Source organism: Camelus dromedarius, chromosome 9 (assembly GCF_036321535.1).
Source record: "Camelus dromedarius isolate mCamDro1 chromosome 9, mCamDro1.pat, whole genome shotgun sequence".
Taxonomy (NCBI): Eukaryota; Metazoa; Chordata; class Mammalia; order Artiodactyla; family Camelidae; genus Camelus; species Camelus dromedarius.
Genome location: NC_087444.1, coordinates 31,338,670 through 31,360,993, shown reverse-complemented (window position 1 = coordinate 31,360,993; position 22,324 = coordinate 31,338,670). Strand labels below are relative to the sequence as shown.

Sequence of the window (22,324 nt, the reverse complement as noted above, 5' to 3'; positions counted from 1 at the left end):
GTTTTGGAGTGTGACCTCTGGGGGAAGAGTGCCCCAGGTGAGTGTGAGGGCCTCCAAAACCAGCCTTGGTTGTGAGTGAGATCAAGGATGGTTCTAGGGTCTGGGGTCTGTACAGCAAGCTTCACATCTTCAGCCATGGGTCCTCCTTCCCTCCAGGGCATGAAATCTCCCTAATCCAAGTTTAAGAGTTGGCTCTGGTGGCTAGTGCTGTAAGAACACACTTCTCTTTTCACCAGAGTCTATTTTCTGACTTGTCTGGCCCTTTTTCCTCTTCTGTACAGTGGATCTGAAGCTCCTTCACTGAGTTATTTTGGGTGTCCTCAAAAAACACGAGGGGCCACTCCCTCCTCCCTGGTTTCCTTCGGCGAGTGGATGGAATCAAGCTGATGCCTGAGGAAGACCAATGGGGCCAGAGAATGGGGGCAAGAGTTGCTTCACAGATAGATGTCTGCAGTTTGGGTACTTCCTTTGTGTTTTTGTTTTTTGTTCTCGACCCCAGAGATATGTGCTGTAAATACTATTCTTAGCTGCTCCCTTTTACGTCCAGTATCCACCATATTTGCACACTTGTTTAAGTTTGGGCCCTTAAATGTTATTTTCCCTCAAGGCTCAAACTTGCATCTGTATACATTCTCCTGGAGTGACCTTATCTGTTCCCATGGCTTTTTTTTTTTTTTTTAACTATTTCTGGCCTAATTCATCTCTCCAATCCAGATCTTCCTTCTGGGCCTAAGTTCCTCACACCAGAAACATCTGATACCTCTATTTGCATTTCCCTCAGATTCCCCAAACCTGATATGTCTCAGACTGAACCATCTTCATCCCTGCCCCCTTTCTATTACCCATCCTCCCTCTGAGATTCATGTCTATGAAAACCACTGTCTACCCAATTTCTGAAGCCAGAAACCTGAGCATCATTGTTAAGTACTTTTGCACTCATTCCTCTGACTCCTAAGATAATAAATCCAGGAGAATGAACCCTTTGGAGATCTTTTTAATCCATATACTCTTCCATCAAGATTGGGCACAAAATGTAAGGAGACACCAAAAAACTCAGTAAGCAAGATAAATAATTGTTCAGAGTTGGGTCGACCATTTGTCCCTTCTGGATTCTGAGTCCACCAGATGGTCCATGGGGCAGCCAGTCTAGAGGCCCCAATAGCACAGGGACCTTAATGTTTACCAGGGGTTGGCACAGCAGCAGCAAAGGCTGGCCCAGGCCTGCTTCTCTCCATTCAAACCACCTTTAGCTCGAATGACTGGCAACCCCCTGACTACCCTGCAAGCTTTCAGTCTACCTCAGTCCATTTACTGCACTATGCCCAGGGCAGTATTTCTGAAATGTAGTCCATCTCAGAATTGTTGGGTAGTTGTGTAGTATCTGTGGAATGATGTACTCATATCCTCAGTGAGCCTTACAAGACCTTATTAGATCTGGTCCCTCCTTAGCACATTAGCTTCCACATTTTTTTTGCCACTCTACTTGTTAATATTTTTTTAAAAGGAAAACTTTTTTTAAATTGTGATTTAATGTACATGCAGAAAAATCCTTATATTACATCATACATGTGATGAATTTTGATGAATTTTCACATCTTGACTTACAATAGCGTAGATGTGTCTTCCTCGTATTTGTATTTTAAGTGGATGGGATCATACAGAACGTGTCTCCTGTCTGCTTCCATCACTCAGCAGTATGTTTGTGCTACCAGGATAGTTATAGGCCTTCCCTTTGCTTTGCTTTAATAGCTTTCCTTCATGTGGAGATGTTGTGCTTGATGGATCCACTTGTTCTTATACTCGGTGGAGATGCGTAACAAAATGCCCCCAAGACTGAGAGGCGTAAAGCCACTATTTACTTATTTTTAATTTTTATTTTCTATTGACGTGTCATCGATTACAATGTTAGTTTCAGGTGTACAGTAAAGCGATTCATTTATACATATAAAACCACTATTTATTATGCGCGAGGCTTATGTGGGTCAGGTATTTGCCCAGGGTACGGCCGAGCAGCTTATCTCTGCTTGGTGGTATCTGGGGCCCCAGCTGGAAGACAGGAAGGCTGGGCGCTGTCCTTTGATGGCCTCTTCATTCATGTATCTGGCTCCTGCCTGAGACCTCAGCCGGAATGCTGTTGTATGTGGCCTCTGCAGGGGTCTGGCTGTCCTCACCGCATGGTAGCCGGGTTCCCAGGGTCCTCGGAGGGTGCTAGGCTGGATCTTTGGTACGGCAGCCTCCCATGTCAGAGCATTTTGGCTGTACTTAGTCGGTCAGGACAGTCACAAGCCCACCCCGGTTCAAGGGGAGGCAAAATAGACTCCGGCACTTGAAGAAGAACGGCAAGGTTCTGGAAGTGCATGTGGGACTGGGAACAGTCCTAAGGCCATTTTTGGAAAGTACAGTCCACTGCACAGTTCAGCTGGTGATAGGTGTCCATCTCCCCTTCTAATCCAGCCACACTGATACTCTACTTAATTCTTGGAAGAACAGCCTCTCTGTCACCCCCAGGCTTTTGCACATGCTGTCTCCTCTACCTGGAACCTTCTCTGTTTCCTTCCTTACTTCTACTCCTCACTCCAGCTGCCTGGCTGGCTCTTGCATATTTTTTAGCCTCAGCTTAGCTGTCCCTTCTGACAGGAAGCCTTCCCTGACATCACTGCCACCTCAGCCTCTGGCCCCCAGATCTCAGTGAGGGCTCCACTTGCAGTTCCATTTGGTACCTGGTCCTCTCTCTGTCACAATAGTGCTTGTGAAGTGGTACACTTGCCTGTGTACTTGTGTGTATCCCCCATCAGAGTGTAGCTCTGTGAAGGAGCTCTTTCTGCCCCATATGCTAATCAGCGCCTGGCACTTCGTAACCCTCAGTAAAATGTAGAAAATGGATTCAGCCTTCAGTGTTCACCCACTAGAGACAATGGTGTATGCACAAAATTGAGCACTAAGACTTTAATACATAGGATTAACTGTATTCTAAGACACACACAAGCAGCAAGTATTAGAGCAGGGAGAAATTTCATTTAGATTTAGATTGTTCTATCAGACGCCCTCCTTTTGCAGGTAAAAAATATAAACATAGCTGTGGCATGAGTCACCCAAGCGGAAGCCGGTGCCTCGGGGCCAGCAGTTGCAGGCTCACACTGTGAGGGGAGGCATTGCAGTGGATGGGGCTCCAGCCTTCACCCTGGAGATGCTGGGACCATGTTGGCTCAGTGATGAAGCCCAGGCGCTGCCATTCATCACGCCCTTCCTGGGTGCCCGCAGCAAGATGGAGTGAGGCATCCTTTTTCAGTCACCCTGCTCTCTCCATCCCCAGTCCCGGACCATTTGTCAACCAGTTACCTAGTTGGTGAAAGAGGCAAGTTGAGACCAGTCTTCTCTTCACAAGTTGATCGGTGGCTGGCTTTTATTAATAATGAGTTTTTTTTCCCCCTTCTCTTGTATTTCCTCCCTTTTTTAGACCTCCCTCTGGTGCAGAGGGCTGAGTTAACACTGATGCTCAGTTTGTGGCATAGTGTCGTTGGTCTGGGTAAGGCGGTTCTCTTGGTTTTATTCATCTGTAGGCGGACTTGCCTCCCTTTTATTACCGTTCTCCATTCCCTGCCCTCCGGAGCTGACCCTGCAGATGTGCTTGATGTATATTCCTTTACTGGTGCGTTAGGAATTGTTGCTTTGTGTACATCTATAGAGTGTTTATTTTTGGCTTTGGAGTTGGATTTTAGTTGATCGAGTACATATGTGTTTACCTGAGATGGCTTGGTGCTCCAGTCCTGTTTGTATCTTTACTCAGATCTGTCCTGTGTATGGGTTTAGTCCATTGCTGATGCCTGCTGCGGACCACTTCAGGGTGTTCACAGTGCCTTCACCCGCTCCTGTTCATCCTCTGGGCTGCCTGCAGCTCCCTGTGCCCCACTCCGTGCTGTGGTGAACATCCTATGCATCTTCTGATTGGCTTGTGGGAGGATTTCTCTGGGGAACATACCAGAAGTGGCTTGCTGGATTATAGAGCAGTGAACTTTCTCAGGTCATTTCTTCTGACAACTCAAAAGAGGTGATTGTGTCCCTTTTCTCTTTCTGTTTTCTCCCAAGTGCTTGGAAGATAGGTTGCTCAGACCGCCCCAGCTTTTAGCCTGGCTCTGGAATCTTACAGTGATACCATCCAGAGAACAGACGAAGGTTGGGGCTTTATTCTCTTGTGGGTCAGTGTGAAGTTGGAGTTCCTTTACTCTGAATTGTTAAAACTCACGCTGCTCCTTCTGTGTCCACGTATAAAATGAGCTGTGACTGCTGAGGACTGTTCTGTTGTCCTGTTGTCTGTGACTTTTTCTAGACCTCTTGTATGGAGGCAGCATGGTGTAGTAGAAGGAAACCATATGGTGGAGTCACACCGGCATTAAGTGCATGTTTGCATCTCCATGTGCGAGAACGTCCTGACCATGAGCTGGACTCTGTGGTCAGCCCACACGATGGGTGTGGAGGGCTTGCATGCAGGCAGACAGCACAGTGCCTATCTGGGGCCCATTCCTGTTCCCCCTTCTTGACTCCCTTACTTAGGAGACACGAGAGCCTCCAGCAGGAGTGTTGAGAGAAAAGAGCACAGTGCTTCGTGAGTTGGTGTCTGAAGAGTGTTGCGCTGCATTAAAACCTTTGGAATCACTTTGTGAAATATTTATGGATAGACTGTATCAGAAATTTGCTTCAAGATAATCCAGATGTGGCAGGTGGTGGGGTGGAGTAAAGATGAGGCTACCATATAACTTGTCCAGTCCCAGGCAGGCTTGAGACTGAAAGAGGGAGCTGTTAATGACACCAGGACAACAAGCTTAAAACCTGATTGTCCCAACAAACCAAGACATGGACACCCCAGGGGAAAATGAGTTGATCACTGTTGAAGCTGGGTGCTGAGTACTTGGGAGCTTATTATATTGCACTTTTTGTTTGTCTGAACTTTTTCATAATAAAAAGGTTTTGTAAAAGGATATATAGCTATCAGACTGCTGAAGCATTTGGAAGCCCCCACAGTGCAGGGGATGGCTGTTGGGTTCCTAGGCAGCCCTGCCTGGGGTAGAAAGCCCCGGGTCACCCCTCTGGGCACTTCATGTTAGGGCGGGGTTGGGAGAAGGGCCCTGCCTTCTCTCGCTGGTAGGAGGAATGAGAAACTTCAAGGGTGTTCTAGCTGAACATGACTTGGTTTGAGGGCAGCAGAGGGGAAGGGCTGATCTTTTTCCTGCCCCCAGAACTTTCAAGACCTGCCCAGGTGGCAGCTGCAGCAGATGCTTTCACATTCGCTACCCACCACAGTGCTGGTGGCGGGGTGCCTGCAGGCTGTGCACATGCACATGTGATTATTATCCACACCCGAATCAGAACCCGGGGTTGGGCAGGAAGCAGCATGACCACAGTGGGTTTTTAACCGACATTCTGTCCTACACACACCATATCATCCAACTGTACCCTTATTGTGGTGTGGCAGTTGCTTAAGGTTGGAATGTAAAAGGTAACCTCTGCTGGGAATGGACTCAAATAACAGTCTGACATACCCTTAATTTGTCATCTCTTTCCAGTTATACGGCTGGACCTTTTGCACACGGTTCCACAGAGTGCGATATTCATTCACCCAACAGATGTTTCCAGGAGCCTATCTGTGCCATGCTCTGGGGACAGAGCAGTAAAAGTCTGCCTTGAAGGAGCCTATATTGTAATGGGGGTGACAGCAGGTGCAGTGTGGTGAATGCTAAGAGGAAAATAAAGTGCATTGAGTAGGGAGTGGACAGAGTGGTGGCTGTTTTAGATGGGTGGTCTAAGGTGCGAGGGAACTAGCAGAGAGAGGCATAATGGGGGATTAAAAAGCAAGTGCAACAGCATGGGGGTGCAAGGAGGTCACCTTTCTCACATGCTGCTGATATCAGAGAACTGACTTTCAGAATACCACCATGTGGAAGTCATTGGTGACCTTGACAAAGGGCGATTTTGAGGTTTGGAGTAGTTCAAGAGGGAATGGAAGGAGAGGGAGGGAAGGCCATTGCAGACAACTCTTTGCAGGTGCTTTTCATTGTAAATGGAGCCATTGCTAAAAGTGTGGGTGGGATAGAGAGAGTATTGTGTAAGGTGGAGACTAGCACTTGTACGCCAATGGAGTAGAGAGGGAAAATGCATTTTTTTTAATTTTTTTTTTGGGGGGGGAAGGTAATTAGGTTTATTTATTTATTTATTTAAATGGATGTACTGGGATTGAATCCAGGACCTCCTGCATGATACGCACTCGCCCTACCACTAAACTATACCTTCCCCCACCAGGGAAAATGCATTTAATGGAACTTGTAAATGGCCCTCTGGTATGCTTTAGCAAATATAAAATGAATCTGATGGTGAGGAAGAGCCCTGGGGGGCCTGGTTCAGTTTTCTTTTTCCACTTGGATTTCCCTCTTCTCCATGCCAAAAGTAAGTCACAAGTGTTTGGACTGTTGTCAAAATATGTTTTAACCTGCTTTAATCTTCTATTTATAATCCTTCTCTTGTTACACAAATGGATCTGAACTTTGGGTTTTAAACCCTAACCTCTTTGACAGTCCTTAACTCTACAGATTCCTTCCCAAGGAAAACCCACCTACTGCAGAACGTGGAGTGTTGTTTCAGAAGTCTGACGAATCCTCTGACATCTGTTCCAGAAGTGTCCAGATCAAGAGGCTGCATGTCAGATCCATTCACTGCACCGTCAGTCACTTAAGGCTCTGAAAATGGCAGAAAAATGAGAGCCCTGTGGCCTTGTCTTCTCTCTTCTTCCCTGGTAGATCATCAGTTCCTTGAGGGTAGAAATTATATTTAATGTTTTGCCATGTTTCCTCACCACTTAATAACTGGAATAACGATGAGTGTATAGACAGACTGACTCAGTTGGTTGCTCATCCTACTTGAGTGTGGCGGCAGATAGCTAGCTGTACAATTTTCAGTGATGCCCCAAAGGAGGGTGCCATGCTTCGGTAATTTTCAGTAGAGCCAGGGAGCCCCAGTAGCATCCCCCTTTTAAAATTTGACCCTTTAGGAAAATAACCACATCTCCTATATTATTTTATATTGGTTTCCTATTACTGCTGTAACAAATTATCACAACCCAAATTTATTCTCTTACATTCTTGGAGGTGAAAAGTCTGAAATGGTCTTACTAGGCTAAAATCAAGATGTTGTCAGAATTACAATTTTTCTGGAGGTTCCAGAGGAGAACCCATTTCCTTGTCTTTCCCAGGTTCTAGAGGCCAACTGCTTTCCTTGGTTCGTGGCCTTTTCATCCTTCTTCAGAGCTAGCAGCTAGCATCTTCAGATCTCTCTTTGAGATCTGCTTCCCTGATTCTGCCTCCTTTCCCTCATAAGGAGCTTTGTGATGACATTGGGCCCCCTTGAATAATCCAGGATAGCCTCCCATTTAAAAATCCTTGATTTCACATCTGCAAAGCCCTTTTCACCATACAGGATAACATTTGCAGGTTCCAGGGACTAGGATGTGGACATCTTTGGGGGACCTTTATTCTGCCAGCTACACTTTTCTATAGCTGTTTACACATAGGTTTTCATTTAGTGGCTAGATTGGTAGTTATTCCTGTTTTACAGATGAGAAAAATGGAAGCTCAGAGAGGTTAGGTTACTTGCTCTTGGCCCCAGAATTCATGACTTGAAGGCTGGAATTCTAAGTCCAGATCCACCTTGTTCCATTCTGTTTGGCTGCTTGTGTTTTCATTCTTACTTCTTCCATGGATTTCAGTAAGTGATATTTGTCAATATTTAGGTTCTTGATGGCCAATATTTGGGGAAGTTGATGTGCTGACTGAAAATAAGGGGATGTCAAAATCTAGGTAAAAATAGTCATCAAGGCAAAATAAGCGAAGAAGGAATTCCTGGTTTACATAACCTTCCCATCTCATAAACATACATGAGTCCAGTATAGAGACTTAATATTTTGGCTTAATATTTTGTCCACTGACATGCCCTTGATTTTAATGTTACAGCATATTACTCATAATTTTGTTTGCCAGCCTGCCAGATTACTTAACATTAGGAGATTCCTGACTTTCTTAACCGTGAAACTATTATGAATAAAGATTTAGGCAGTATTGCCATGTTCCTGCCACATTGGAGTCTCTTCCTCTGCCATCCTGGCTCCCCCACCTCCCCCTCTCTCATTTTTGCCTCCCAAACTCCAGGTTGTCAGAACCAATATAGTGTAGTATAGTAGCATGCTTTACCTGTGTTGATAGGGGTCATTCACTGTTTTAGGGAGCTTAGAATTGATGATGCTTCTTGCCCATGCTCTGTGTCTGGAAGGTCCCTGGAAAATCCTTGTGAACTCCTTGGTGGTTACCTCATAGCTCTCTAGGGTCTTCCCATCTCTTTCTCTACGGCACTCAGAGCGGTGGATGGCAGAAAAGCAAGAACTGGAGCATGAAGGTTTTGCCCTGGTAGTTCTCTTTGGTGGGATTGATCCCTCTGTTGCTCTTGAGCTCTCAGAACAATGCCCTTCCATTCTTTTGGCCTATTCCTCTTTAGATGCCATTTCAAAGCACAGTTGTGGCCTACAGGCCCATGTCCTCTGAGTTCTTGCCTCCTTCTTCTTCGGCGCTGGAGGTACAGATGAGCAGAGGGTGCCCTGAGAAGAAGGGGCCAGGTCTCGGTCCAGGCAGGAAGCCAGCCAGTGTTCATTCTGCCCAATCACCAGGCTGAACCCGCAGTGTTGCTGCTTGCCTGGACCCAAGCCAACAGTGTTTATGAAGTGAATACAGTAGCACGTGTTCTGCATCCTAAGGTTACATTGGGAACTATGGAGGAGCCTTCCAGCAGACCTTCAGTGACATGACAGCCCAGGCTGTTAGCACCAATAGACACAAGTTCCACAGCACTAGGCTAGAGACATTTTTCAGTGTGAGCAGTCACTTCGATGTGAATATCATGTCCATTTGCCTGGTGAGTCCAAGTCCTGGCTGAACATGATCTAATAGTGTGTTCAAACGTTTTCCTTCTTGTCAGTGAGAAATCCCTATCGACCATATGCACGTTGGGATGGACACTGCCTTCAGGAACCCAGAGGTAAATTACTGGACCTGTATGGATTTCATGTGAAACTTTCCTTCTTTGTCCTTTCCCTCTTTGTAACTTTCCTTTTAAGCATGTCCTGGGATGAAGACTCAGGACTCGGAAAAGAGTGTATCCAGGGGAGAGATAGGCCGGCAGTAGGATGGTTCCAAGCACAGTCCCGTTTATCTGGGAACGTCCACTGCAGTCACCTGCTACGAGTGAAGCTATGAGCATGGCCAGTGTCCTGCTCAGACATCTCCCCACCCTGGAATCGGAAGAAGTGAGGCTCTCTTCCATTGCTAATGTGGAGGCAGTCAACAGATCCTCTGTGGGTAATAACTGCCTTATTTGCCTAAAAGCCAGATGTTATGGTTCCCTTTGTCTTCTTTTGAGAGGAGGTGGTCCTTAGCCCCACTCGATGCTGTTGAGTTTGTGAGGAGAAGGCTGGAGAACTCTGCCTGCTTCTAAGATGTTCTCTGGCATTGCCCAAACACCAGAAAGCCCACTCCAGCAGCAGCTGTGGGTTTGGGATCCAGTGGGCACAGGTGTGTGGTGTGTTGGGGATTGGAATGCAGATGGAATTGAGAGGAAAGCACAGTATCCAGCTAGTAACTAGGCATTTCCTGGCTAGTCTTGTCTACCCCTTTGCCTTGCTCTTAGGTAATCACTAATACCTAAAAAATTAAAGAAATTCTGGTTTGACCCTTTGGATACTAGACAATCTTCCTCTTTCAGCAGATGGTCCATCCTTTAATTAAGACATCACCAAAATAAAAGCCAGATTCATCTGGAGATCACATCCACACTTTTTGAGTCATGATTGGATCCCCCTAAACTTGCCCAAGTGTGGTAGCCATGTGACAAGGGATTATGATTTGACATTCATGTTTCCTGGCCATTAGTTGGGAACTTGATCCCCCTCACACTGAGGCTTTCATCTTTTTTGTGTTTGGACTTGCTCATGCTTGGGTCACAGACCATCATGTCCCTGCTTGCCCCTGCCCCATAATCCGTCTCCTCAGCAGTCCTTCCAGGGCCTCCCTCTGGAGGAAACAGGTTAGAGGGTCAGAGGGAACAGGACCAATTAGTAGCTGTAGTTCCTGCTCCTGGCAAATGCTTTCTTCATTCTTCCCTTGGCTGGAATGCCATCATTGGGCTCCACCCTGCAGGATCACAGCCCGGACTTGCCGCAGCAGCGGGGTGGGTTTGATATCATCAGGCATACATCCGTGCACACAGCCTATGTCTCTCCCCTTTGTTCCCACTGTCGATGTCTTCATCAAGCCTGCTCTCGTTTGTAGTGAATGAACAGGAATAGATGTACTGGATATCTGTGAGGATCCAGTCTATATGTTTTTTAAATATTTACATCTGTATTTTTCATATATTCATTGATTCTAAGGCACATGCATTACACAATTTAACAACTCTAAAATCAGGATGCATCATATCATCACATCTTAAAATTATAATTGGCAGCTTTTTCTTCTCTCTCAGAGGTTCATAATGGTGTCTCTTAAAATTGATGGCATCACAGAGTCCACAAAATACATTGTATAGGGTCAGCTCATTTTCCCCTTCTTTGCTTGAAGGATTTGTGAATTTCCTCAAATAGGCAGATTTACCAACAAGTCTCAGTGTATTTAAGTTGTACTGGATGCGGCCTGGTAAAATGGTCACCCCACATTTCACATGGCTGTGCTCTGTACAGAGCACTCACTCTTCCATCTTTGGTTGGGTTTTAGAACTATCTTAGACAGTAGGCGGGGCACTATGCAGATATTGCTAATGAGCTTGTACAAGGCCCCCTGGCTACTGATTAGGAAAGTCTGTTCCTTCTGACTCCTAGTATAATTTTCTTTCTTCCAAACCAGTCAGCCTACAATCTAGAAACAGCAAAAATATGTTGGAAATGGAATATACCATATTTAGAGTAGAGAATGGAGATCACTACTGAGAGAATCTCTATAGTAGGTAAAAATTATGAATCCAGACACCCACAGAAGAAAATAGCTAAACACAGTATATTATCACTATAGAATGCTTAGACATTGAAAATGACAAGTATGGGGTTTGTTGCTGATATAAGGAAAATGTGTATTTTTAAAAGGGAATATGGATATCCAGGCAGAAGAAGATTTTGGGAAGGTGTGGCCAGAATGAGCTTCTCATCCCTTTGACTCCAGTGCCAACCATTGACCTCCTCCAGCAAGCAGGGGCAGGCAGGGCCCAGAGGACTCAGAAAGGCTGAGCTCCTAAGCAAATGCTGAGACAGAGAAGTTTTGGAGGAGATAAGAGGCCTAGAAGATGAGACCAAGACACTGGATACATCAGTAATAGGAATCCTTAGAAGGAGAAAAACATAAAGGAAGGGTGTATCAGTCAGGAGGCTAGAACCAGGTTATAATGTAATAGCAAACAGTCCTACATGCTCAGTAGTTTAACTCAACAGGTTTATTTTTTCCTTTGCAATGCAGTAGCAAGTACAGGTCTGAGAGGAGTGGGCTTTGCTCATTGTTTTTATTCAGGAATGAAAGGTGGTAATAGAGGCTTTGTCTCATTGCAGCAGTGCAGGTAACATGGTGAATCATGAACTAGTGCTTAAAGTTGGCTTGAAGTGCATAGATCACTTGTGCTTCTGTTTCATTGGCCAAAGCAAATTTCAAACCCACCTTTAACTTCAAAGGGAGGCTATTGTGGTCCTGCTGTATAGCTGGAAGGAGGAAAGCTAGAAATATTTGGTGAATGGCGCTCGTGACTTACCACTAGGTGAAATAATTAAAACATATATAAGTGTGTCCTACTAAAATTTCTCTGCCCTTAGGATACACAGAAAAATCTTCCAAGTTTTTAGGCCAAAGGAACATATTATTTACAAAGGAAAAAGAGTCACACTGGCATCAGATTTTCTATTAACAACACCAAGAAACTAAAAGATGGTAGAATTTTATCTACAGACCACTGAGGGATAAAGGAAGGCAACTCAAGAATCCTATACCCAAGTAAACTTTTGTCTAACATAGTACTGGAAGTCCTAGCCAGAGTAGCTAGGCAAGAAAAGATAAAAAAACACATGCAAATCAGAAAGGAAAAAGTAAATTATGAGATGACATGGTATTATTATAGAGAAAACTTTAAACTCCACTAAAAAATGTTAGAACTAATAAACAAATTCAGTAAAGTCAGGGAACTGTCTGGGAAAGAAAATAAAACAATCCCATTATGATAGCATCAAAAAGAGTAAAGTACTTTTAGGAATAAATTTAACCAAAGAGGTGAAAGATCTGTATATTGAAAACTATAAGACATTGATGAAAGAAATCAAAGAAGGCACAAATAAATGGAAAGACAATCTATGCTCATGTATTGAAAGAATTAATACTGTTAAAGTGTCCATACTACCCAAAGTGATCTACAGATTAAATGCAATCCCTGTCAAGAAATTCCAGTGGCATTTTCTGCATAAATAGAAAAAAAAATCCTAAAATTCACAGATTTACCACAAAAAATCTTGAATAGCCAAAGCAATCTAGAGAAAGAAGAATAAAGCTGGAGGCATCACACTTCCTGATTTGAAACCATGTTACAAAGTTATCATCATCAAAACAATACACTATTGGCATAAAAACAGACAACAAAGACCAATGAAACAGAATAGAGTTCATTCTGAATGGAATAGAATGAATAGAGTAAAATGATATAACCCAGAAATAAAACCATGCATATATTGTCAATTAATTTTTGACAATGAAACCAAGAAAACACAATGGGGGAAGGATAGTCTTTTCAATAGATGGTGTTAGGAACACTGGATATCCACATGTAGAAAGAATGATACTAGACCCCTATCATATAACCATACACAAAAAATCAGCCCAATATAGATTAAAGACTTGAACATGAGATCTGAAATAGTAAAATCTTGTATTGTATAACTGAAATTTGTTAGATCGTAAGCATTCTCTCAAAAAAAAAAAGTAAATAAGTGACGTGGTGGATGTGTTAATTCGATTGTGGGGGTCCTTTCACAATGTATACGTATTTCAAATCATATTATGCACTTTAAATGTATTAGAATTTTGCCAGTTATAGCTTAATGAAGCTGGAGGGGAAATCCTATACTCAGACAAGATACCCATTCATCTGTCAGAATAAAAGAAATGTATTTGAGCACAGACAGGGAGTCAGCATGTTCTTGTCGCCTGTTGCCCTAGTACTTGCTGTGCCCAGTGACTCAGCCCTTGGTATCCTTATAACACACTGAGGTCACCCCCTCACAGGGGTTTTCCCTGACCCCTGAAGCTAAATTAGCACACGCACGCACGCATGCACACATGTGCGCGCACACACACATCTCTCACTATCTGACACTTGTTCCAGTGTTTTATTATGAAAACTTCAAACACACAGAAAAGTTGAAAGAAGTTTAAATACCTTACTTTTTGATGCATTTTGTTTTAATGCAGACAATTAGTACACGTCCCTTTAAATGTTTCAGTCTGTCTATTAGCTACAGTTCAATGTTTATAGTTTTTTTCTGGTTGGGGTAAAATTTACAAACCATGAAATCTCATATCTTAAGTGTACATTCACTGAATTTTGACAAATGCGTGCATGTGTGTAACCCAAACCCAGAACATTTTCATCACCCTGGGTTTTCTCATCCCTTTTTTAATCAATCTCTGCCCAACTGCTACTCCATAGAGACAACCACTATTCTAATTTTTTTTCCCTCCATTGATTAGCTTTCCCTGTGCTAGAACTTCATGTAATTCCAATTATATGTGCTCTTTTATGCCCTTCATTCAGCAAGTTTTTAATATTCATCCCTGTTATGTGTATCAGTAGTTCATACTTTTGTTTGTTTGTTTTTATGAGGGGGAGGTAATCATGTTTATTTATTTATTTCTATTTGGAGGAGGTACTGGGGATTGAACCTAGGACGTCATACATGGTAAGCATGTGCTCTACCACTTGAGCTATACCCTCCCCTCTAGTTCATGCTTTTTATTGCTGAGTAATGTTCTGTTGTATTCCATGATTATACCACAGTTTTTTAAAAATCAGTTCCATTGATGATCAGTTGGATTGTTTCTGGGGTTTGCTTGTTAAGAATAAAGCTGTAATGAACATTGTGATACACATTTCTTTGTAGACATGTTTTTGTTTCTTTTGGGTAAATATTTAAATGAGGAATTGCTTGGGTTAGGCTCAGTGTGGATTTTGTCTTATAAAAAGCTACCAGGCCTTTTCCCAAAGTGACCGTCTTTCTACACTCTGTCCAACAGTATGAGAATTCCAGTTGCTCCACATCCTCAGCAACACTTGTTGTCAGTCCTTTAAATTTTAATGTTTTGCATTTTAACAAACAGATGTATTAGGGTTCTCTAGAGAAACAGAACCTATAGGAAATATATATAAAAAGATTTATTATAAGGAATTGGCTCATGCAGTTATGGTAACTGAGAAGTCTTGTGATTGCTGTGTGCAAGCTGAAGACCCAGGAAAGCTTTCATTCCAGCCTGAGCCTGAAGGCCTGAGAACCAGGAGACCAATGTCCTGGATCAGACCTGCAGGCAGAGAGCTCCAATTCTCCTTTCCTCCGCCTTTTAATTGATACCCACCTACGCTGGAGAGGGCAATCTGCTTTACTCTGACTACCGATTCAAATATTAATCTCATCTGGAAACACTCTACAGACACACCCAGCAACGTTTAGCCAAATATCTGGGCATCCTGTGATCCAGTGAAGTTGACACATAAAGTTAACCGGTACAATTTGTGTGTGTGTGTGTGTGTGTGTGTGTGTGTGTGTGTGTGTGCGCGCGCATAGAATGTGACATAGCCTCCACTCTTGGGGACACATTTCTTCAGTATAGAAATGTTTAAAAAAAAAAGTCACCCAGTGTTATCCCTTGACCTTTCATATGTAATAAATTCCATTTAATAAAATTCACGCGCCACATGGATGTGAGAGGGAAAGATCTGTGCTGGAAACTGGCCGATAGGGATGGAGTGTGTGGAGTGTGGGGATGGGGCTCCCTGAGTCCCTGGGTGAATTACATCTGCCCCTTGCTGGGCAGGAGGTCCTGCCTGGATGGCAGTCCTGCCTGAATGGTGAGGCTTCCTGTACCCTGGTTGCTTCTTTTGATTCTTCTCCCTTTAGGTGATCCCAGAGACAGGCAGAACTGGGGCAGGGCTAAAATAGCGCCTCAGCATAGGAGGGAGGGCCCAGGAGGGAACTGGGGCAACGTGTGTAGAGCACACGTCCTGCCCAAGAAATCAGGTCTTAAAGGAGAAGGTTGCCATTTTGGAAAATGAGAAAGACTTTCATTTATCTGCAGCAAGATAAATGCTGTAGAGGATTGAGAGAGAATTATAACCTGAGCTGGTTGCCCCATCCATCCTCAGTTGCTCTGTCAGTCAAATGACAGAACCTGGGTGAAGTCTGAGGGGCCCAATTACCCGAACCAGGAAGATGCTTAACGCAGGTAACCACATGCCCGTTCCTGGGTCACTTGGTTCCCCTGCCTGGGGGCTTACCCTGACACCAGTTTCCTTTGGCCCGAGGTAGCAGGGTCAAGGCCCTGCACCTGGTGGCGAATGCAGGCTTGTCTTTTATGAGGAGCTCTGGTCTCTGATTCAGCCAGCCAAGTGGCAAAGGATTTCCTCACTTCGAAATCTTGTGGAAAGACAGGAAGCAGCTGGGCTCTGGCTGGGCTCTTCTGGGCTTTTCTGGCTACATAACCTTGGGCTGATCTGATGCTGAGCGCAAGAAAGGAAATGAGGTCTCCGTTAAGACCTCTGTCTCTCTCTTCCACCTGGGAGAGGGTAGTCCTGCAGCAGCATTTGCTTGGTAGAACCTGCCCAGCACAGAATGGGGAGATTGTGGGCAAATTCCCCTTAGGGCAGTGTCAGTTGTTCTTTCTCGTTTTGAGAGGCTGGCAGAAAAGGACTAGGAACTGGGTAGGTTCCCTGCCTCTGCCAGTCTGGTGGGAGCAGACAAAGGCTCAGGGGAACCAGTGTCAGACTTGACTGGCAAGCCTGAGCTCACCAACGCCTCCCTTCACTCTGTCGGTTGTTAAAGACACAACACAGGCAGGGCACCACCTCTAATAGGTGATTAGACGGATAGAGGAAGGCAGCTGGGTTCACGTGCTGTCTGCTCACCCTGCTTCCAGGGCGGGATGGGCGGGGGTGCAGCTGGGGAGTGTCAAGCCTCCACCTGGAACGTTCTTTCTCATGAAGGAAAATAAAGCATCTCTTATACGGGCTTCCTGGGTGCTGATGAAAGTCCCTTGAAATTAGACAAAAATCATGTCTATTGGATGACTTTGTGGACCATTGTTTGATCTTTGTTTGCAGGGCTGATTTTAATTCAGTTGGGACTTTTTTCCCATATGGTATCAAAATCTCCTAGATATTTTTTTTAAACCTCCAGATAGCTTGTAGAGATCACAGTATTTATCATTCTGTAGGTCTGTTGATACTGAGTCATGACTGGACAATTACGAGAAAAGATTGGGGCGGTAGAGTGGTAGCATCCATCTTGATCGTCAGATGACCTTTTAGGAAAGATGGTGGGTGGGGACATCCACCCCCGGAACTCTCCATGTTTTTCTGTCCCTCTTACCTTTTGCCCTTTATTTTCTATTTAAAAGGTAACTTGCAAACTCAGCATCTTACAACCAGTGCTATAGGCTCAGTGCCGAGTGAAAAGCAGAACTCTGTCCTTCCACATTAATAGAATTCCCAAGAAAAAAAAAACAAACAGTTGTTTAAGTTTATGGGATTATCCAGGACCATGGGTGCTTCAGGAGAAACTACTGGGACAACGTGGAAGGTCTGAGATGAATATTTGGTAATACCCTGTGTCTGTGTTGTATTTTACTTCCTTTTTCCCAGGAAGTGCCTCCTCCTGTGCTGCTCAGCCTGTCCCACAGCTCGGGGGACATGGTGCACACTGGTTGGGGGTGCTGGTCAGACTTCCTGGCTGCTCTGTCCTAGCTCTGGGACTCTGGCTGCGTTGCCTTGACCTCTCTTGGTGTTGGTGTTGTCTTCTGCAAAATAGAGTTAACATTAGTACCCACCTCATATTCTGGTAAATGAGAAGCCATGTAAAGCCCAGTGACTGCCCATAGTAATGTAAATACAAGCTATTATTTCTCATCATGTGCACGGGTGGGTGCCATAGCAGTTAGCCAGGGACTGTTGTTCCACATCAGTTGTATGGGAAAACCATACACCATGCTCTGAAGTAGAGAAGAAACAGATAGGACCAGCAGGAATGGCCGCTGGCCAACCACTAGTGCACTCTGCACGGTCGTGGCCAAGGTGCCCTGCTGGTCCATCAACCCCACCTCTCACCCACCCCTCCAGCCCCGTTCCCTCCTCCTCATTGAGCACGGCCGTGCTTGATGATGATAATGCCATCGTACACTTGTTTAGCTTCTTTTCAGCATTTATTATCTCATTTGATCTTGAAAGGGAAGTGAATTCCTCTATTTTTCAGATGAGGAACTGAAGTTCACAGAGACACAGACAGTAGATAAGTTGCCATGGTTTTGAGGCTGGAAAACCCAGGTCATCTTGGCCTTTCCCACTCATGTAATAGACCTTGAGTTATTTTTTGAGCCTTAAACACATACATACACAGGCAGAGGTAGGTGACACAAGTGGTACTGACCCTGCTTTCGTTAGAATGTAGGTCTCTCCCTACTACAGTAACACTTCCTTCAAGACATAGTATTTCCCAGCCCACCTCTTTCTTAAAACACTGTTCCGAAATGTGTTTTCCAACACCACCAAACAATTAACTTAATTCAGATAGTATCTACGTGGAGAGCATCAGCTTCCACAGGTTAAGGGCTCAGTCCCACAAGACTGCCCTCACTTCAGATGCCAGCCACAAGCCCGGGTTGTCACCTCTGCTTTGACCCAGCTGGGTTCCCATGACCCCCCTCCTCACGTTTGTTTAATTTGCTAGAGTGGCTCCCAGAACTCTGAGTAACATTTTACTTACTAGATCAATGGTTTGTTATAAAAGGATGTAAATCAGGAACAGCCAGAGGGAAGAGATACACAGACCAAGGCGAAGGGAAAGGGCACAGAGCCATGCTCTCCAGGCGCACCACTCTCCTCAAATCTCCGTGTGTCCACCAGCCTGGAAGCCCTCCAGGGGTTTTTTGGGGGCTCCATCTGGAGTTTTTTGGGGGCTCCATTACATAGGCATGATTGATTAAATCATTGGCCATTGGTAATTGATCCAATATTCAGCTCGAGGGTGAGGCTGAAAGTCCCAGTCCTCTAATCACATGGTTGGTTCCCTTGGCAACTGACCCCCATCCTTAGGTTACCTAGGGGCTTTCCAAAAGTCATCTCCTTAACATAAACTCTGGTGTGGTTGAAAGGGGCTGGTTATGAGTAACAAGACACTCCTTTCATCCTTTCACCTTTGTCTCTGGAGCTGTTTCAGGAAGTGATGACAAAAGACCAAATATCCGTCTTACTATGTTAGGAAGTTCCAAGAGTTTTAGGAGCTCTACACCAGAAGCAGGACAAAACCCAAATATATATTTCTATTATAAATCACGGTATCATACTTGGGGTCAACTCTTTCTTCCCTAATGGAAAGGGCTTGAGGTTGTGAGCTAAGAAATCTGATTCTGGTCTCAGCTCTGCCCCTCAGTTGTTTGGCTAACTGGGGCCTCTTTCTTTATCTGTACAGTGAGAGGACTGGTCTAAACCTATGAGTCTCACCTTGTTTCTTCCTAGAACATAAATATCTGCTGACTTTCCCTAATAGACCTTCTTGTCGAGTGGCCTTATGTTTAGTCCTATAGCTGTAACTTGATTCTCATTGGGGTGTGAGGGGTTGAATGATGCTAATGTAAGAGAGACAACCATGACTCTGCTCTAAGTTACAGAAAAATGAGTAATGTATGAGATGTAAAGCTTTTCGTTAGTAGCAAATCACTTAGTAACAAAACACCTCCCAGTGACTGGGTCAGGGCCTGGTCTTAGAGGACCTGAGCAGGAGCACATTCACCCTGGCCTGCCTGCAGCCCTGAGACCTAGGCCTGCAGACAGGGTGCTAACTTAGCAAGTCTAAAGTACAAGCATCCTGTAGTCACTTAAAGTGTTGCAAAACCTTGGTCTTTTGAATCAGGAAAAAAAAAGTGAACAAATCTCTAAAGAAAATGAGTCTCCTAGTGGCTGGTCTGTCTATGGAATGTTGTAAGTATTGGTTTAAGTGCAGGGTACAAGCTTGGGGTCAGATTCAGGGGTACAGAGGGGCTTAGGTTAGATGTGAAGAGCATCCTCATTTTTACTAGACTGGAGGTCGTTACTTAACCTGTGCCAGGAAACTGGGGATGGACCCTCCCGCATCATGTTTCTTTTCCCTCTTCTGGTTTTCTCATTAATGGATTCATAACCACCCAGAGGATCAGAAAAAAACAGCCCTTTCTCAAAGGTTGGCCAGCGTCCTTGGGTTAGTAACATTTCCAAGACTTTCTAGCCAAGACAGTTAGATGCTGAAGATCTTTGAGGAGAAGGGTTGGAGGAACAGGGGCTGTGTCATGGTATCCAGAATTTCCACTTTGCCTGGAGTAAACCAGACTGTGGGTTTTCTGTCTGGTCCTGTAACTCAGAACATTGTCCCTGAAGAGAGGAGGGTTGGAGAAGACTTTACAAAGGGCTTGTACCCTACCCAAGAACATGGGAACCAGCTTGCTTCCTGTCTCAGCACTACCAGCTGTCAGAGTGGAGAGCTTTCCATACAGAATGAGCGTGGCCCCTCAGGAAGGACAGTGGTGTGAACTCTCTTGTCCTGGAGCAGCTAACAGTCAACACGAACTCTTTTATCTGTTTTGTAATAAATATTGCTTGGTAGGTGTTACCAGTATCCACTAAAACTGTGCATGGGACATTTTGACTAAAAATTAACAGAAGAGTAGGATCTTCAAACAGTAGATGTACTGTGTTTGACCTAGGAATTCCAGACTCGGAATGTAGGAATTATGGTCACAAAAGGGAGAAGCTGTGATGTGTAAAATTTGATGTGGACAAATGAATTAACTTTTCCATAGTATTGGATATTTTGGGTCGGCTGAAAAAGAAGTAATCCACTTGAAAATAATTTTAATAAAAGTAAAATGGGGAAAATTGGAAATAGTGTATCTGTATCTATAAAAACCGATCAAAAAATAATTTATTAAAAAAGTAGATCAAAGGACGAAGTTTATTTAATGGAGTTTGACTCAGAAGATTCTCAACCAAAATCTCCAATACTTACACAGTTCCGATGAAACTCCTTGGGTGTATAAGCAAGCTTCCTCGGGAACAAAATAGCAGGGTCTGTAGCCTGTCATTGTGGAACAGCTGTTAGTCTTGGTGGCATGTGGCCAAGGCATGTGTGGCATTTGGGAGTGCTCTGGAGGGCCACCCCGCTGCTTGCACACTCAGGGGACAGCTGCCTGAGCCCCAGGGAGGAACGGGGCTCTGGGTGAATGATAGAGGTGCCATCTTCCACAGGTGACCTAGCCCCAGGGGGTTTTAAACTAAACTCTTTTTTATTCAAAGACTGATTATTGCCTTGATTCCATGGCTCCCTATCCCCACTGCCCACTAGACCCCCTTGGGAAAGGGTCTAAAAGAAGATAAAACTCAAATCAGGTGTCAGTGACTTCTTGTAAACTTCTAGAAGAGGCATGAGAGGGTAAGCCTCAGGGGGAAAATGGGAGTTGGAGGCTGCAGTAAAACAACAGAATTTTGCCTGCCTAATGAAGGCGAAATCAGCCCTAAATTGTAATCCCCCATGTTGACTCTGACCCCACGTGGCCTTAGTCATTTAAGAGTTCCCACATTTATTATGGATATACTTGGTTTGGAAAAACCATTTCATTTTATTTCCTCTTTTTCAGGTTTTAAGTGCCCCATTTGCTCCAAGTCTGTGGCTTCCGATGAGATGGAAATGCACTTTATAATGTGTCTGAGCAAACCTCGCCTCTCCTACAATGGTAAGAGCTTGGCCGGGGTGCCTCTGAGCAAGGGTCTCCCCAGCGTCGCGTGGCTCTGGGTGGCATCTCCACGCGCATCTCCACCCGCCTCCGGCAGTACCGCCTAAGCTGCGATGAGGAAGCTGATGGCACAGGGAGCCTTGCTAGCTGGCTGGAAAGGAGGAGGAGTGGGACGAGGAGGAAGGCACCAGGTTGAGTTGGGAAGTGTCTTGGGTGGCCCCTTTAGCCCTGCCCTTTCTTCTGCCCTCTTAGTTCCTCGCACCTCTAGTCACACAGCAGACAGCAGAGGGCCTAGGGGAGCGCCAGCTCTCTCTGGGGAAGGGGAGTCTGTTCCGTGGTTTGTATAAAGCACTGAAGCCTGACCCTCCACCGCAGAATTAGTGTGCACTTTGGACATCCTTTGGGAATTAGAATGCTGACCTGCCTCCTGCTCGCTCCACTGAGGCTGTGCTGCTTTTGGCCGTGGAGGCTGCCTCGGAGTTGAGCAGCGAGAACAACCAGGGGTGGGATCACTGGGCCAGGGGACTCCACAAAACCCCAGTCCCCCTGCTGCGGCATCTCTGTGGACAAAATGAAAGTCAACGCCTGCCTGGTTTGTTGTGAGGAAAGCTTGGAGCCCAACTGACATGGGTCCAGAGTCGGCCTCAACCACCATGGCTATGTCATCTTAGACAAGGGCTCAGGCAGCAGAGCCTTGATATTCTGGTCCCTAAGATGGGGAGCTCAGTACCTGGTTCACAGGATTTTTGTCAGAGTAAAGTGAGACATTACCCATAAAACCCCTCAGTGCTGAGATTGGCACATGGTCAGTGCTCAGGAAATTACAGCTGCCCCGAAAGATGGAAGGCCACCCATGGGTTTCTTTCTGTCATTTCCACAGTGGACCGACTGCTCCGTGGTGCCAGGCACCCGGTGCTGCCCGCGGCAGTGGGTCTGTCCAACCTTTGTGCTTAAGTGTGGTCTTCAAACCACATTCCTCAGAGAGCTGTGTCTTCTGTGAAGATGGGTACGCTATCTGAGTGGAGTGTGCCCAACCCTGTAGGTTAGAGTCACTGCGATGCTGAGGAGAGGAGCTCTGAGATTTCTCAGGATCTGAGGACAGGACGGGAGCCAGGCCCTCATCACCTAACAGCCGTCCTGACGGTGAAAGTGTCTTGGGTCAACTCTCCGTACAGACCTGTCCTTGGGCTCCTGCCTCCTCAGACCCAGCTGTGCTCCCTCCACAGCATTGGCCTGGGAAGGCC

The 22,324-nt window shown here is 45.2% G+C and overlaps 1 protein-coding gene across 3 annotated transcripts in view; it reads left to right on the top strand.

Annotated features, from left to right (window-relative positions):
* Positions 1–22,324, top strand: part of ZNRF1 (zinc and ring finger 1) — a 90,279-nt gene that overhangs the window by 56,437 nt on the left and 11,518 nt on the right. For all 3 annotated transcript variants that reach the window (XM_031458076.2, XM_064488962.1, XM_064488961.1), the window contains exon 2: positions 20,985–21,080. In XM_031458076.2, the coding sequence (XP_031313936.1) occupies positions 20,985–21,080 (96 nt within the window). The remainder of the gene's footprint in view (positions 1–20,984; positions 21,081–22,324) is intronic.